The sequence below is a fragment of the Leptinotarsa decemlineata genome, unplaced genomic scaffold (assembly GCF_025532065.1).
Source record: "Leptinotarsa decemlineata unplaced genomic scaffold, Ldec_3_MD MMD2_tig00026299_RagTag_RagTag, whole genome shotgun sequence".
NCBI classification, from domain to species: domain Eukaryota; kingdom Metazoa; phylum Arthropoda; class Insecta; order Coleoptera; family Chrysomelidae; genus Leptinotarsa; species Leptinotarsa decemlineata.
The window spans coordinates 9,415,000-9,433,266 of NW_027412676.1; the positions used below are offsets into that span (position 1 = coordinate 9,415,000).

General features: G+C 35.2%; 3 protein-coding genes across 7 annotated transcripts in view; 1 reads left to right on the top strand and 2 right to left on the bottom strand.

Annotated features, from left to right (window-relative positions):
* Positions 1–1,168: 1,168 nt before the first annotated feature.
* Positions 1,169–2,858, bottom strand: LOC111512144 (transmembrane protein 14C). The gene is made up of 2 exons (XM_023168250.2): positions 2,672–2,858; positions 1,169–1,442 (listed from the first exon to the last, which is right to left on the bottom strand). Exons 1-2 carry the CDS (start codon positions 2,745–2,747, stop codon positions 1,189–1,191), a joined length of 330 nt encoding a protein of 109 aa, XP_023024018.2. The 5' UTR covers positions 2,748–2,858; the 3' UTR covers positions 1,169–1,188.
* A 135-nt stretch (positions 2,859–2,993) lies between these two features.
* LOC111512143 (homologous-pairing protein 2 homolog) overlaps positions 2,994–18,267 on the top strand; it is a 45,225-nt gene continuing 29,951 nt past the window's right edge. The window contains exon 1 of one of the 2 annotated variants that reach the window (XM_074180563.1): positions 2,994–3,151. In XM_074180563.1, the coding sequence (XP_074036664.1) occupies positions 3,125–3,151 (27 nt within the window). In that variant the 5' untranslated portion in view covers positions 2,994–3,124. Of the gene's footprint in view, positions 3,152–3,278; positions 3,413–18,267 lie in introns of those variants that run through there. The other variant, XM_023168245.2, reaches the window with a different exon arrangement.
* Positions 8,846–18,267, bottom strand: part of sona (sol narae) — a 214,974-nt gene continuing 205,552 nt past the window's right edge. For 3 of the 4 annotated variants that reach the window (XM_074180559.1, XM_074180558.1, XM_074180560.1), the window contains 3 exons: positions 17,964–18,067; positions 17,271–17,751; positions 8,846–9,514 (listed from right to left, as the gene is read on the bottom strand). In XM_074180559.1, coding sequence (XP_074036660.1) covers positions 17,277–17,751; positions 17,964–18,067 — 579 coding nt within the window. In that variant the 3' untranslated portion in view covers positions 8,846–9,514; positions 17,271–17,276. The remainder of the gene's footprint in view (positions 9,515–17,270; positions 17,752–17,963; positions 18,068–18,267) is intronic. The other variant, XM_074180561.1, reaches the window with a different exon arrangement.

Below are 18,267 nucleotides of genomic sequence, written 5' to 3' on the forward strand. Positions count from 1 at the left end.
GAACATAAATGTGCCAGCTGACTAGATCAAAATTTGTCAGGATACAAGGAGGAATCCAACGCCGTATACTGTACATTATCTAAGTCACTAAGACTTCAAATCGTTTGATACTGTTGCATTTTTGTCTTCAATTCAACCTGGAAAAAAGAAGGGCGATCCCAAAGTAACAGATCTTAGAGCAATAAAATATGTGATGACTGGTGAAGTTTTCTACAAACTAAGATTTTCCGATGAGTGGAGTCTATTGCCTCAAAGAAACAACGCGTCATCAAAAGTTCATGATTCGTTACCTCGTCTGCACTTAGAAAGATTGAAAATAACCGATCGGAAATATAACGATCTTCAGGAACTAAAAAAAATATTGCCTCGGGACCATCATCACTTTTATGACAGTTTACCACACTGATGATAATAAAAATTATAACTGATTTTATAATTCTTTATTGTAAAGTTTCTGAATATTTTCGAAATAAAGCTGTTATAACTGCTCAAATAATTTACTTCTGTGGTTAACAAATTTGGTAACTCCATATACCCTAGTCTTCATATCAAACAGAAAATTGCCTAACTCCTTAATAATTGTTTTATATCTAAAATATTCACTAGGGAGTCCAAACATCAATACTGCTTTCACACTTGACCACTACCACATGTATAAATGATATTAATCTCATTGTACTTTCCTCACATTTTTATTGATCACATTTTTTCATTCCCCTGAAAAGTTTCTCAAAATGGAGTTAGGAGCTTTGCTAATTAAGGCGACGGTATGACTCACTTATTAATTTTTGAATAGTAGGCAGTATACATGTTACCCTTGAGCTTCAGATAGTTGCACCAACATTAATGTTAAGTAAATTCTGAACCAATGTGATGAAATTGAACACTTATAGCATACCTATCAAGAATTTGAAATGAAATTTACGGGTCAGTGATGTTAATGAAATTATTATAGGTAGATGAAATCTTTAATTCAGTACAAAATCTAAAACATAACTTTTATGCATTTATATATATATATATATATATATATATATATATATATATATATATATATATATATATATATATATAATGTATATATAAGACTACCCGAAGACTACATTATATTCATATAAAATATCTTTGAAAAATAATCAAAATTAACAATTCCCAGTTACATCAACTATCAATGAATAAAAAATAAACTTAATTTTGCTTTGGGGTAGGCAAAATAGTAGCTTTCAAACCAATTCTTATAACCATAGCTAAAGACAGTAAACATATTACTCCCGCGGGCATAATTTTATGTGTATTGTAAAATCGATAACCCATGAGACCCCCAAGAATCGAACTTGTTACAAGTTGTACGGTGAAATTGGAGGGATCCCTACTGACTTCAACTGCACCATATGCTAGTGCTCCACCAAACAACAGACCAGCTCCCAGAGATGGAATGGAACCTGAAGAGACAAATAATTGGAAAGAATAAATTAATTTACTGAGATTCTCAATACTGTGTATGCGTGTTATTTAAAACATCAAGTTTCATGGAAATTCAATGAAAAATATTTGTCAAATGAATATATTGATGATAATTTTTTAGTAGTCTTCAGGAATCAAACTGCCTCCACTGACCATTGAAGAATATAATTTATTTTTGGATTTCTTGCAGATTGGTAACTAATGGACAATTTCCTTTTATTACTGGACTAATGTAATGGTAACTTTAGGTTACAACTGGCCAAAAAAGTATAAAATTGTAAAAGAGATCCATTAAATAAAAAGTGGTGTAATAACACTTCCAAAATACAAATCATGAAATTATAAAACAACAACATTTGAGAATAGTGTATTATATACCAAGCAAGAAATGTGGCCATTATTCATGAGAATGAAGTCTGTCGACGCACATTGAAAATGAGCATCAAATATCATTCAAGCGACTAACGGCCATTTCTTGCTAGTAGAATACTAGACTTTTTCTATGACTTATAACAGGAATATTTCAAAATAAGATTCATATGTGAAGAATATCCCAAATAAAATACCATTGAATTTACTAACAAGAATTAACCTAAAAAGGCATGCGAAACTAGTTCCTATTCTTGTTATTGATTTCAATTTCAATTGGTTTGATTATTTTGTAAATAAATTTTCAATACAAATCATGAAATTATAAAACAATATTGATTAAAAAAATCTACCATACATAAGACTTGAACCTAGAACCACTAGCATTCAAGTCCAATGTTCTAGCTACTACTCCAAGAAGTTTACAAAGTAGTGTAACATGAAGTTTACATTTATTAAGTAATGAACTTTCGACAACTATGAGTTTTTTTGCCACATTACAAATTTCTGGTGGGTTTCTCATTAGAAACTATGTTTCATAATGAAATGTCAGTAAGTAATAATAATAAATTTGACGTTGGAGACCATATTATGGAGTGAAAAATTGTCAATGCTCACTTATGATTGAAAATAATTGAAACACAAGTACGGGAAAATTATGAATTTGTGATTCACCTCTCATCTGTAATCGGCGTTGAAGGTAGTGAGATATGAATCTGGACATCTTTTTTTTCAATAACCATTAGAAAAATTAGTTTCATTGCAATGGATAGCCCTGTATTCTTCACAATATTCTCGGGATCTTTCTTTTACAAAAATATGCTTCTCTATTTCTTACCAGCTTTGTAATAACCAAATATTCCACCAGCAGCCACTACACCAGCATACAATAAACCAACAACATCTAAAGCCATTTTCACTTGTTTTTGAAAAATTCCAAAATTTCCTGAATGTTTCTGACCTAAAACAATTGACAGAAAAAAGATGACGATAAAAATGTCAAGTCACTGGGCTATTGCGCTACTATGTAAAACGTAATTTACCAAGAACTGAATAAACCTCAGAGTATTTGTTACCATGTCTCTGTTGTTACTCTGAGGAACAAACCATCGGGTTGACATTTGACATTATTATTACATCACTAATAATTAGTAGTTATAGTGTTTTTTTCCATTTTGCCACACTTCACACTATTGCACATGAAAAAATTAATAGATAGAATGTATGTTCCAACCATTATACACATTGAAAGAAATGACAGAATATTTGTCTCTGAATTTTCAATACTTTGATGATAATGACAGAGTACCTAGGCATGGTAATAAGGTCTTTTACTGTACAGCTTAGAAAACAGAATTTATTTGTTCACTGTTCTTCTAGAACTCATATAGAACAAACCATAGACATGACAATACGTCACTAACGAACCATACATCATAGTGTCTATAACCCATAACAACTAACAACTCGGGTCCCTTAGATCCTGTTTGCGTTTTGTGAATAACAGTTGAGTGTTTGAATTTTACAGCCGAGTTTTACTGTAAAAAATTGCGAGTGAAATATTTCTTGCATATTTCTGGTAAGAACATAATATGTACCTACTTTAAAAATATTGAATGCATACAAACAATTTCGCCCTGTCTATTATAACATCGACGTGAATTCAAATTGAGAAATTTCTATATTTTCTGGCCAAGAAATATTTTGTGTTTTAATATTCAAAGTATACACAAAATTAGTGTATCTGATTTGATCTTGAAATGGCGCATTGAACAAATTTAGTAGTTGTAAAGTATATGTAAAAAGTGCCCCCCTCCTCTTAACTTTTGAACGGGATAAGATACCAATGTTGGACGAAGTTTACGTAAAAATGCATTATTTTTAGTACATTTCTATAATAAAAATAGTAGTGGGGTATCACTCGACGCTGAGACGGCGCTATCAATATACATATTTTATAATTTCAATAAAAACTGTATACAAATTTCCCCAATAAATGTTCATCATTCACTTTCTGGGATAATAGTGGAATCTGTTACTAAATTCGTCAGTTACATTATGGAATATTTCTGAGATAATTTCGTGATAATGATAATAATACCTGACAATAATGCCTTGAACAATTGACACCACTCTAGGTCAATTTAGCAACTCAAATGACCAATTGTAAATTTCGCACTTGTTACAAAGTAAAACTTATAAGTTTATTAACGATTCCAAAAACAGGCACTTTTTCCAATCACTTGAAATGCGATGCGCGTTTCACCAACCAAGTTGGTGATTTCTTCACCACTTGAAGACGCAAACTGGGTCTCGTCAAGATGAGTATTGTATTTCTGGTGATTGGGAAAAGTGCTTGTTCTCGCTTTAATCTACGCCAGAGTTCGATAGTTAGTTGTCTTTTTTCAGTCAGATGATGGGCCTCGGACCCCTTATCCTTTCAGCTGTTTGGGGTGTTGGATTGTGTTGATTCTTGTGGCGGGGCGACAGAGGTTTTGCTTTATCCTCTGACGTCTTCTTTTTGGCTCGTGGCCCTGTGAACAGAAGTTGCAGCGTGCTTCTGCTCTCTTTGTGGCCGTTTAGGCACTATATCTTCATTTTATTTTCCGGCGAGCATGGACTGCAGCACCGGGTATTTCACTAGAAGCGTCTGCAGCTGCCCTAAGGCCATTGGGAGACCTTCGGGAGAGTTACAGGCGTTCTCTGATGTTGAAACGGTCCTCTAGTACGAAACGTCGCTTCTGACTGTGCTTTTTCCGACAGGTCTTGGATTTGGGGGCTGTCGGTTTTCGTTAGGCCTAGCTGAGGACCTTTATTTGTTTTCGAGGCGTTCAGGCGGGCACCCGTGGAAACTCGCTGGGTGTTCTCCCTTGCAATTAAAGCATCGCACGGGCGAATTTTTGGGTCTCTTACATTCTTTTGTTAAATGCCGTCCGGCACATCCAACACTGTCCTGCTCTATTTCTTGGTTTTTGTGTTTCAGCGCTCACGCGCACATTTTGGATTTCACTGACTTCGTATATGTTGTTCTGGCTCCTCGGTACCAAAACAAGCACAAACGGGATCGGTGTCTTGTTTGTGTTTGTGTGTCTATTCTGTAGATAGATATCTACATTTTTTTGTCAGAATCGTTGGTGAGCAAGTTTATATTCATATCGCCAAACGTACAACAATCAATATGTTGTTTAGCCAGAATGTCAAGTTTGGAATCAAGATAATAGAATAGAATAGAATAGAATAGAATTTATTGTTTCATTCAAATACATAGATATAATATATGAGCACAGAGAATATAGCGAACCAAAATTATAATACGTTATGATATTTTGGAATAATGATATATGTGATATAGTTTAATTTACATATATAAATATGCTTTTTGTGTACAGTAAATACAACGCACCACGATGTGTGTAATATTACAATCTGAGCAAACAAATATAACAAAACAATAATACAAATTACTACAGAGCTAGCTCGTGTGTAGCAAACAGTAATACCGTAATTTTGAATATGTCTCTAGTGCAACGTTTGTAAGTGTTATGTGTCGCGTAATACAGGACTATGAACTCAGACATAATTATTTGCAACAGAATTTAAAAAAAAATTAGTAAAAAAAGGCTGAAAAAAAAGATGTGGGGTAGAGATGTGTCGGTAGACAGTAGTTGAATATAAAGTGTGTGAGTTTGAAAATGTGAATACAACTTTTTATTGTATTGGATGATGTAACAATTGCAACAACTGGTTGGAATTCTTAACGATCCACAGTGTTATTTTTGATTTGAAGGAATTGAGAAACTTAATATCCCTAATTGATTTATCTACAATATTGTACAATTTTTTACCGAGATAATTAAAACTGTATCTCGTCAACTTATAGTTAAAGGATGGAACTTGTATATTTCTATTAGACACAGCTCTAGTTGTGACACTATCATAAGATAATGCATTAGACGGACTTCGAGTTTTGTGGGTAAATATCAATAAGTTCTTGAGGTACAGTTCTTTGACTGTTAGGACTCTGAATTCTTTGAAAAGAAGATTAGATGGATATCTTCTAGGTTTCCGAAGGCAGATCTTGATAATGTATTTCTGTGCTGTAACCAATGATTCCATAATTGTTTTATATGCCGATCCCCATGCTATTATGCAGTACTGCAGTAAGCTCTGTGTGATAGCATGGTACACTGTTTTAAGAGTTACAGTATTCAGTATATTTCTCAGTAAATGAAATTTATAGATGGTTTTTCTTATTTTTGAGACCAGATTAGATATATGCACTTTCCAGGTTAGTTTATGGTCAATTATTATTCCCAGATACTTGGAGTTCTCGACATAGCTGATATTATGTTTGTTGATATTAATGTTTTGTAGGTTATTATTACTATTGTTTTTGAAAGGAATTGCTACTGTTTTGACAATATTCAAAGTAAGCAAATTATTATTCAGCCATTTGCTGACAGACAAGAGATTTTGGTTTGTTCGGTTGATAACTTCAGGCCAAGAATTCCCCACAAAGGTAATCGCTGTATCATCGGCATAAGCAGTGAAATTTCCCTGAATATCTAAAGATAACATATCGTTCAGATAAATAACGAATAAAATGGGACCCAAAACCGTACCTTGAGGAACTCCATAGGAAACAGTTTTGTATCCACTCATCTCACCGTACACCCTGGTACATTGGATACGATCGGATAGATAACTTTTCATGAGATCATGTCCTGGGCCTCTTATTCCATAACTATATAACTTGTTCAGTAGCTTATAGTGGCTCACGGTGTCAAAGGCTTTCTTTAAATCAACAATACCGTCAAAACTTTTTTGCATTTGCAAATGTTTTCCATAAGTTGAGTTACTGCATCGTTCGTACCAACACCTTTTATAAATCCAAATTGTGATTTATTTATTATTTTATATTTATTTAAAAAATCATAAAGTCGATACGCTAAACATTTTTCAAACAGTTTCGAGAATACAGAAGTGAGAGATATTGGTCGATAATTGTTTATGTCTGTTTTGTCACCCCCCTTTAATACTGGCGTAATCACCGACACTTTCAGCGCCTTGGGGAAAATCCCCTTTTCCATGCAGGAGTTATATATATGAAGCAGTGGGATAGTTATGTCATTTTTTAATAATTTCAATATTTTCACCGTGATATTATCTTCCCCTGGGGAGGAATTTGTTCTCATTTGAGTTATATGATTACACAATTCAACATTGGTTATTGGTTTAAGGAATAGTGAAGACTCATTGGTGGGAATTGGGGTTTCTACAAATGATGGATCATCCACATCCATAATGTAAAAATCTGTTTTTATTTTCACTGGGAGAACGGGAACTACTGCAATTTTCAATAATTGTGGTATTTTAACAGCCAAAAAAGAAAATTGAGATGGTTCGATGAACCTTTTTGCAAAGTGCCCCCAAGAATATACCACTGTACCAAACAGCCTGATAATTATTATTACAAAAAAAGAGGTACAGGTAAATTCTCAGATTCCTAGGTAGGCAGGGTTCCCTAATACTTCAGTTAGAGTATTTCTTCACCTTATTTATCTTATCTTGAATGTCTTTCAACACGTTTGTTTCAAAATGAAAGATAAATAACTACCAAGAAAAAATATTTCAGTTTTTTGGCGTCAAATTAAAATTTCCAAAATCTTTCAAATACCCAAACTTCAATATCTTACAAATTTTTGAAGATTTGATTCATTTCAAACTCTTAACATGAGGAAAAATGACAAATAAAACTTTTATTTGTAACTAATGTTGTTACGGCAGTTTTGTCCTATAAGGACATCTTCAAACAATTAAGAGTTTATTGTTTGAAAATGCCCTTTTAGGACGAAACTGCAGTAACATTAGTTAACAATAAAAGTGGTTTATTATCCATTTTTCATGATGATCTCTTACCACGTACTAACTGTATAGATACTCCCCTAAATCGATTAAAATTTCGAGCTGTATTAGACGGATTCTTGAATCTACCATTTTTACATATTGTTATTAAGGCTACATAAAACTACATTATCAGCGAGTAACATGAACTGTAATGTTGATTAGATTGTTAAGGGGCTGGCCTGGCTCACTGTCACCTTTGTAGATCTATTGTGATATGCTCCTTGGTTACGAGAGCTCTTTATGTATGCCTTGATATGGGCTCCTTCATATAGCTTGTTGCTATATATGAAGCTGTTTATCATTCCCGCATCCCCCGTGTCTTAGCCTTCGCATTCACAGAACACGTGTAGTTCAATAATGTAATATGCTATGGTCACCGTATACGGTGCTATGGTTTACCTCGACCGACGCACAATCGTCCGGCTCCATGCGAAGCGCCCGTCGTTTTATTTTGTGGTATCAAAAATTAACGAGTTGTAATTTCCAAGAAGTAAATAATGAACATATATGGCCCTTCTGCACTTCCGTAGTTTTTGCTTGCTCTATGAGAAGTTGAAATTGAAAACATTAACGAAATGAGAAGATTGAATTCTTCGTTATCATATCACAGACGCCAACAAATAAAACACATTCCCCCGCCGCGTCTGCCTGAATGCGATAAACTCAAAGACTATCGTAAAGCGGTGTTGTTGACCGACAACAGCTCATTTATTTCTTGAATTGAATCACTCATTCTAGCCTAAACCCTCTTGATTAATAAATACCGTTTGATGGCCAATTGGTTGGTAAAATCTCATGAAATCATTGCTGTGTTGGATGCAGGTTCCATTCTTGCTCATTTGATAAATTTCAAAATCGTGTCTGCGACATGACGTTTCTTGGTTGACTTTTGTAGCATGCTCTAAGCTCTACTTTTTAGAATTGCTTTTCATAACAGAATGGTTAATGGAAAAACCCATTTTAAAAATCATCCCATTTATCCTATCAATGGACTGCAGTAACAAAAGTAATTGACTGCCAATCATCAATTGGTATATACTGTTTGAAAAAACGATAATTTTCAAGTGTTAATAATGTATATTTCAGGTTCAGAAAAACACAAGTATTTGTTTCAAACAATTTATTGCACATCTATTCGAATTAAAAATCAAAAAATAAAACATATTTCTTTTTTTTTGTTGGTACAACAATCTTTTCATACAATCATTAAATAAATAAATTCCATTTGTCTTTTTTCCATGAAAACTATGCTCTCCAAATTCTAAACCAACAATAATATCCACATATCTTCAAGATGAAAAAGTTAAATTCGTGACCAGTTGAGACATAAGGAGGTGGATGTTTTAAACAGTAAATCAAACAGTAAGCCTAGACAACAAAACTCAGATTTTATTATGAAGGCAACTCAGAATAACTGACTACCGAGACCAAAGTCTCGGTAGCCAGATGTCAAAACTTAAATTTGTTTTTGACACAAAAATTATACCTAAATCCACTTCCCTATTTCTTTTAAATGTAATGGATGATTCTGTCCTCATAAAAACAAACAATAGGAAAAACGTCAATGATTTCTACAGACTCCGAACAAATCCAATAATTTAATGTTCTAACGCAATCGTCCGTCATCTTCACTATTCTAAGACTTTCGTCTTAATTCATTGACTGTACAAATCTTAACACTAAAAGATCACAACCACTGAAAATGTCTGTTCCAAACCTCGTTGGGGCCAGTGAGAGTTTTTCGAAGAAATATCCTTCATCATAAGTTTCTCAGCTGCAAAAAAAATTCAAGTCATATATTGTAATGAAAATGAATCAAGTGAAATAATATTTCATGCTGTTATGTAACAATAGATGAGATATATCAATGCAGTTACTTCCCTATTTCTTTATGAAAGGTGGGATCATGAAAACGAAACAGGGCGATTTCTTATGGTTAAAAGAATCATCTAGACCCGTCGATTTTTTGTCATATTTGTGAAATTAGTGCAGCAGATATTGAGAAAACACTTCATTTCGATAATCTGCCAAAAACAAATTTTACATTATTTTTAAATTTAAGGCTTATAAAAGTTCATCAAAATATACAGTAAAAGTGTAATTACAATGTATTTGGACAACTTGTAGTAAGTTTTTTATAGTTTTTGAAAGCTTTAAATAATTATTCTTGTTCTTTCTTCTTACATACTAATTTCAATATTATTTGGGATTTTATCATATAAAAGAGGAAGTTAATATTCATTATTTCGTTGGCTTACAGATTTATTTCATTCAGATTTTTCTGATATTGTTCTATTCGTCCTATTGTTTACAGAAAAGTAGATCTGCAAGCTTATGCAGATGACCTTGTTATTGTGGCAAGTCTACGTCGTTCACAGTTGGTGCCTAAGGGAGCAGATGTCTGTCAACCCCAGCAAAACTGTGATAATCTCCTTCACCAGGCGGAGAAAATTGGACGATCTAACGCCACTTTCCCTCAATGGGTAGGTTATTCCATTTGGAACGGAGGTGAAATATCTTGGCATTGTCCTTGATAAAAAACTCTCACTTGGAAAAAGTTTTACATGTCCCTATGGACATGTCGAAGGATTTGTGGTAAAACTTGGGGTTTAGGACCCAAACAAATCCATTGGATTTATGTGATGGTTGTCAAACTAATGATCACTTATGGTACAATTGCCTGGTGGCCGAAGGCTTTACAGAAAACGACCCAGGCGAAGCTCTCTGGCCTACAGAGACAGGCTTGTCTGGCTATGAGTGGTGTTATCAGTACCACGCCGTCAGCGGCTATGTAAATCCTTCTAGATTTACTTCCTCTCCACATTTTTCTGGAGAGAGAGGCTAGATGGACTGCATACAGACTTGTACACATTGCCCATTGCACAAATCATTTTAATGCACTGTTGGTTGGGTTGACACTAGAAGTCACAGCATTCTGGAAATGACCTCTGACTTTATGCTTCCAACTTTCAACTACGAACTGCCTCATAAAGTACTGTTCCCGACTAGAAAGGACTGGATCCTCCAGGAGAAGGAAATATTAAGAGTAGATTGTTCACAGATGGATCAAAAACACCTTCCGTTTCTGGTGCAGGTGTTTTCAGTCGCAGATCCAGGACAGAGATATCAACCTGCCTAGGAACCTATGCGACTGTATACCAAGCGGAAATTTCCATTATTGAATTGTGTGCGAAGAGATTGAAAGAATCCAACCACATACACAAGTTAATAAAAATATTCTCGGACAGTCAAGCGGCGTTGGAAGCTCTTGGCTCCTACCGAGCAACGTCTAAATTGGTAGCAAATTGCCAAAAATGACTCTCCTCGATAGAAAGACTTGACAGATTATCTCTGGTCTGGATTCCGAGCCATACTGGCCTGGAAGTCAATGAAGCTGCTGACTCCCTTGCAAAGGAGGGTGCTGTAAGCAGCTTAATCGGACCAGAATTGGCATCGCTTTAGGCTTTGCCAAACAAACATTGAACACTTGTATGGCAATAAGATTTATGGACTTCTGGCAGAATCCTCCCGGATTGGCTCACTCCAAGGCGTTTATTCACCCTTCGAAGCTTGATGCCAAACAGTTGTTGGACTACAATGGGAATGAACTACGATGTCTAACAGGCCTTCTTACAGGCCACTGTCATTTGAATAATCGTATGAAGAGACTCGGACTGTCGGAAGACAGTGTGTGTCGCCTCTGTTTGGAAAATGGTGAAACGGCAGAGTATATACTTTGTGCCTGCCCCGCTTTCCATCTGATTCGAAAGAAAGACCACTCACCATACAAACTAATCGGCTTCGTTAAGAAGCTGAGTTTATTTGGTCGAGTGTGAATAGGTGTGTGCCACAACAAACCCCTGCGGGTTGCGGTGGAGTGTCGAATAGACCAACTTACTTTGGACCTAACCTATTGTACATATGTCTAGTGAATCTTATTATTTCAGTTTTTGAATGCATGTGAAAAACATTATAAGAATGTAATTGATTGACATCCATTTTTTTTCTGTGAACAAGTCACTGGAGTATCTATATTTATTGCTATAATTTATTTTTTTTAACTCAGATTTTGCTGGTCCGTCCCATCTAAGTATTCCATGAGAAAGTGGCCAAACTAAGGAAGATACTAGACTAGAGTATCTCCAAATGATTTATTTTAACAACTTGTTTCAATTATTTGAATATTATCATTTTTTTAACATATAGTTAATTTGGTCATTCCATTTCAGATTTTTATTTATCATTATTCCCAGATGTTTGATACAGTCAACTGGTTTCATTTTTATATTGAGAAACATATCAAGGAAGTTCAACAAGATTTCAACAAGAGAATAGAGTATATTTGGTTTTGTGGAAATTTAGGTTGCATAGTTATCACGGTGTGTTTCTGAAAATCGGATCATCCGTTCCTGAGTAACTAGCAATTTAATATTCATTTTAAGAATCTGAAAACACATGGTGAATATCATAATTTCAAAAATAAATGTACTCTAAACTCAATTTGGTTTCAAAATGTTCACCAGACTATTTCAAGAGATCAAGTTTGCCTGTCCACAAGATTCAAATAATGGGTTCCCAGTCAATTCTTGATGAAAAGTAACATCATTCAGAAACTCATTTGGTTTAAGCAATTATCTGAATCAGTGATTCCTCGGCTAGCCAATAGATCATCTAATATGGCGCGTCTATATTTTTTTGAGGTTTTTGAAAGGATATGTGACATCTGAAGTGTATGATATACACAAGCACAGTTAATTTCAGATTTTGTGGATAGAAACGAAATTTGCATTTGCAACGAAATTACCCCAGGAACATTCAATAATGTGAGGAATGAATTTGTGAACAGACTTTATTATTGCCAGGAAACATGAACGTTCTGAACATTCCGTTAGTCCTTAGCTCGCGCACAAGTTTCTCAACTTCTGAGAGTTGTCGTTTGTATGGGGGCGACAGCTGATTAACGGAAAAACATATTTTAAACAGAAACAGATTCGCTGGAATAAACTGTAGTAAATTTTGAATGAATGTTTTTCTTGAAATAATGATATTTATTACTCAGGAACGTCAAATGTGATTTACAAAAAATGAATCATTGTTTGATAGAGAATTGCCTTCGACGATAAATGATGCAACACCTTGTCTGTTCTATCAAAAAATACTGAAAATGAGTTCTGTTTTTTAAATTTTGCCCGACCTTGATAACTTGTATTGAGACACCAAATAATTCATATCCAATGAAAAATAAAATTTACCACAGAATGCCAGGAACAAAAATGAGTTTGATTGTTGTTTTCGAGAAGAACTAGTTCTCACGAAAACAATGTAGATCAATTTAATATTTCTTCAAACTACAGTGTCATTAGTACGTAATTTTTCTAATTCATCACGCGACTAGTTGATTTGTAGTTGATTTGATATAAGAATAATCTTTCTGTCCTTATTTGACTGTAAAGTATCGTATACCAACTTGAAAAAAATTGTATTACAGGACCAAACCGCTATTTCCGAATAGTGATATCAAAAATCTAATTAACAAAAAAATTTATTGAAAAATCGAAATGTGTGTTCCAGTTATGCAGTTGTATGTTACATTGAATATTCAATTAGTATTTTTTACTCTTGGGCTCATTACACTTTTTTGAGAAATATCGCTTCTAAGTATATTCATTGTAAACAAATGACGAACTATGTAGGTCTGTTGGTTGCAGCAAAATCTCTGTTGAACAGCTTGACTTTGTTCAAGTGTCCTCTGAATGTGAGTTCAGTGTTCAGTGGAATCATTGAGCCGGGTCCCTGCTATGTTTTAACACTCTTTTTATCAATTCGTTCATACAGATCTTCCAAATATATTTTCATAGTGTCCTGTATGCAACCTGGCTGCCTGTAATAATATTGATCTATTCATTTCTTAAAGGCTTCAAATTATTGATCCTTACACAGTGGAAGATGTACATGAATTGACCGAGCGCGTGCGGGTAGATGTAAAGTAGTTTATTCACCAATTTCATCTTAATTTTGAACAGGTTGGAGCCTGGCTCCCTTACCCTTACGACTGGCGTTTGTCAGAAGGACAAATGGGTTAAAACTGATCATGGGATGGCGGCATGAATGTCCTCAGACATGAGTACCGCCCTTCTCGGTGAACTACTGCCAGACTGGGGTGTTATGGATGAAAATGTTGTTCATCTGTTAACGGGAGACATGATGGCCTCATTCGACAGAGTGTCTGGGCCTTCTATATATCGGAAGGGGTCGTCTTCAGCATAATCTATAGCTTCCCTAACTAACAGATTATCGTGAGTTTCTGCGCAATCAAAAACTCGCCGTTTTCCCGACTGAATGGACTGCTGAATAGAAGGCAGCTGCAAATCTCTGCGGATGGATTCGTTCCGTACGAACCACGGAGCATTCACAACCATCCGTATCAACTTGTTTTGCAATCTCTCCAGAATGGAGATATTAGACGGAGCCGCTTGTCCCCAGACGCCTGAAGCATACATGATGACAGACTTGAATCGTTTTATAGATCGTAAGTTTGTTCTTTAGGCTCAGTTTGGATCGTCTATTGATCAGAGGGTACAGACTTTTGATCCGACCCTCGATCTTTGCCATCACGGTTATGATGTGCGGGTTCCAGGTGAGCCTACGGTCTATTAGAAGACCGAGGTACTTCACCCGCGCTTGCCAGTCGATCTCCCTTCCAGAGATTCTCATTTTTCTGGCCGGAGAAGATATCGTTCTTCCGATGGTTATCGCCTGAGTCTTGTCCGGGTTCACTGGGATCTTTCATTCGAGGTACCAGCGCTCGAGGTCGTCCAATGCACGTTGCATGTAGACGATCCCGAGATCCCGACCCATGGAAGATGAGAAGACAGCCTTATCGTCGTCGTCGTAGAGAGATATCTTCACACGCTCAGACCTCGGAAGGTCACTGTAGAGAGAGCACAGCGTGGGAGAGAGCATGGCCCACTGTGGCACTCCAGCGAGGATTTCTCTGTTGTCAGACAGAGAGCCCTCAACTCTAACCTGATATTAATATCATTATTATTATATGTTCTGTCGTTCAGGAAAGACCCAATCCTCCATCAGGCCCCAAGGCAGGTCGAACGCGATTAGTTTATGCTGAAGGCCTTCGTGCCATACACGGTCGAAGGCTTTCAAGATGTCTTATAAAACGACATGAACTCTGCGATTTTGATTCAGCTCTGCGATGGTGACCAGTCTTAGTGCTTGTAGCTCAGGGAAGTGTTTTTTCCTGAAGCCGAACACCAAACTAAAGATGTATATGCTACAATAGATTCAAGTCATTGTGTTAATCCAAAACACATTATGTCTGGTCTAAGGTTCCATGTATTTATTTAGGTGCACCTGGACAGCAATTTTAATTTCTGAATGCCAATTTCAGGTTAGACTGAGATCTACTATCAATTCCTGGATAGCACCTTGTGCACTTGGACAACATTTTCCATTTCTGAATGTCTATTTCAGGTTACACGGGAATCTACTATCAATTACTATCAATTCCAAATATACAACTTTTCTAATGTTCAGCCCTTCTTGGACGGTCCGTTTTATAATGTAAAAACAAGTAGCCGTAGCCCGTGTCCTAATGTCAAAGCATAATTACATAATATATATCACAATGAAGCGGATTCTCTCTCCACAACAACATACATGAATATTCGGACAACAAAAAATATCTCTTTTAAAATGGAAGAAGTAAGATGCATATTTTTGAGCTACTTTAATAATATATTTGAAAAAAATCATACTGATTAGTATGATATTGAATTATTGATACGATATCATTGTTTTCGAAAGTCTAAAGAGTGCTTACATAAGAATTGAGGAACACTGTATACAAACTCTAAAAATGAATGAAGTAATATGGTAGTGAATATTACTGGAGTTTTTTCCCAACACCAAATCGTTATTTTTAACACCTCGGCACGTGTTTCGATCACCAAGTGATCATCTTTAAGAGAAAGCTTATCTTCCTGATCACCAAGTGATCATCTTCAAGAGGAAGATTATTAAAATTAATATTAAAATTAATGTTAAAAATAACAATTTGGTGTTGGGAAAAAACTCCAGTAATATTCATTACTACACCAAAGGTTCCAAACAGTGCATCATAAGTAATATGGTAGTCATTGGTTCGAAATTAGAAAGGTTTCAGAGCAGTAAAGTATGAGTTCATCCATGCGGCATTGGTTATCAACAGCCGGACCGGAGCCAATGATCCAAATTCTCTCCATGCCTTAATTACTTCCATCACCTTTCAGGAAAAAAATGAAAAACTGCATGCTACCCAGACATGTGTGTAGGAATGTCGCTCAGCCTAGACTTATGCTTTATGCGTTATAATACCTTATTCAGAACGGAAATTTTGGCAGTCATATATTTATGAGGTCTATCTGACTTAGGACTGCCAAAAGTTAGTTAAAAAACTGGAAGTGAAATACAGTATAAATGGAAAAAGAAAATTTTCTAGTACAGACTTTTTTTTTGTTTTCTCCAACTTCAAACAAAAATATAGTAAATTTCAAGGCAATGCTTTTCTGTACTTTCTTTCAATCAAGTGCCAGGACCAAACAGTCTTTGCTACCAAAACTAAAGAACATTGGCTTCGTGAATGCCAAGCACTGCTCAAAAAATGGACTGAAGAGTTTGAGTGTCATTGAGTCCGTCCGATATCAAAGAATTGTCCACTAAGAAGCTGATCAACTTTTTTCAGAAGTCTCAACATCTCGAAAAGATTATGAATGATTGAAATACTGGGTGATGAAAGCCTTACAAAAGACAATAAACTTGTTAGACACCAAGTTGGTACGCCTTCACTAGCACATGGATTATAGTTGTCTATTGGGCGTTTTTAAAAATGTGGAAAGGTAGAAGGCTTTATTTCCATATGTAACCTCCTCTATTATCTCTCGTATGACATAGATGTATGAGGAAATCAAGTGTATGTGATTGTACCATCAGGAAAGGTACTTGAACAATGGATATTTATTCCCATGTATCCATTGCATTGTAGTGTTCTAGACAGGCACCTCAACATACTACCTTTTTGAGATCATTCATGTTGGAGATTTTTCATGTAATGTAATGTAGTGCATTGAAATTCGCGTTAAGGCCTATTTGTAAACTTCGTCTAAGGTATGTTTTACTAACTTTCTCACATAGAAATTCGATGACTTCGAACTAGACATCTTCTGTCAATAACGGTTATTATCAACTCAAATTTGAAGACTATATCGAACATTAAAAAAAAAGAATAATACTATCAGAAGAATCATGCATGAATTAGGAAAAAACATTTCTGCAAGAAAAAAAAGGAAATATAATTCAAATTTAGAGTTAACGAAGATTAATATGAGCAGGCAAATGGATAGATTCTTTCGAAGAAGAGACAGCAAGACACTAGCATTGAGATACTGGATTAACTGAAGATGAAAGAGGAACATTAGCAAAACACTGACAAAAGATTGACCGAAGAGAAAATTTTAAACAAATGCGTTAAATCTTACCCAATCTCACGATACTCTTCTGTCTACAATAATGCTTTTCATAATACTACTGCTACCCCTAATTAAACTAGAGCTGCTGAAAGACCGCTTCAGGTAGTTGTCATTCAAGTCTTCCGTCTTGTATGGATTTTGGGACGTTTTCCCAAAATCTCCGAAGTCATAAGGACTTTTTGTTGTCTGTCTTCTTATAGAAAATAAATTGTCTTGGTATGGAAAACTGGATATTGCATTCGGAAATGAACTTGTGATTTGTTTTTTGGAATTATTGAAACTGAATGGGGATTTGGTAGTTGAAATGGATAAAAAAACGGACTTTTTGGTAGTTACGGCGTCATGGGGTGAGTTTTGGTTATTGTGATACAGAGGATTTTTATAAGGTGTGTTGGCCAAGTTATATCGTATGTTATAGTATCTGTGGGCATTATTGTCATTGTAATTGGAAACCGGAGCTTCTTTAATGACTTCTTCTGCTCCCTGTAAACTATGTACGACAAAACAAATTATTATTGACACTTTGTATGTTGAAAAAGTTAAATGTAAAAATTGGTACAAGGTTTGGACAATACTTTTTCATGATGAAGATATCATTGTGATGAGGGCCATGTGATAATCAGTTTCAAATTATTAACAAAGCAAAGTTAGGTGAAAAAGCCTTAACTTGATTTTATATACAAAACAAATGTCATTACTCACAACGGCCTTGGGTTTCCACTTCCTCTGATGTAAGATGGAGCGTTTTGAGAGTAGTCTGGAATTATGTTTTCGTGCTCTGCTACGCACCTTCCATCAAGACAGTACTGTAATAATGATATTCAAATGTTATTTGGATTCATATATTTCATAGAAAAATGGAATATTTGCAATTGAAGAATTGTTAGCTCTTATTCTTATTTTTAAAAGGATAGATGAGTTTTCACTGGAATTGAACAATTGTTAGTTGAATACGAAGGTTATGACATTTGTGATAGTGCGCCCATTAATACTTGTTAAGTTATAA

Excerpts from the sequence above, each read along its gene's own strand:
- LOC111512144 (XM_023168250.2), bottom strand. The coding sequence starts at position 2,747 with ATGGCTTTAGATGTTGTTGGTTTATTGTATGCTGGTGTAGTGGCTGCT. Across the intron at positions 1,443-2,671 it reads ATTTGGTTATTACAAAGCTG|GTTCCATTCCATCTCTGGGA; the intron begins GTAAGAAATAGA and ends TTGTCTCTTCAG.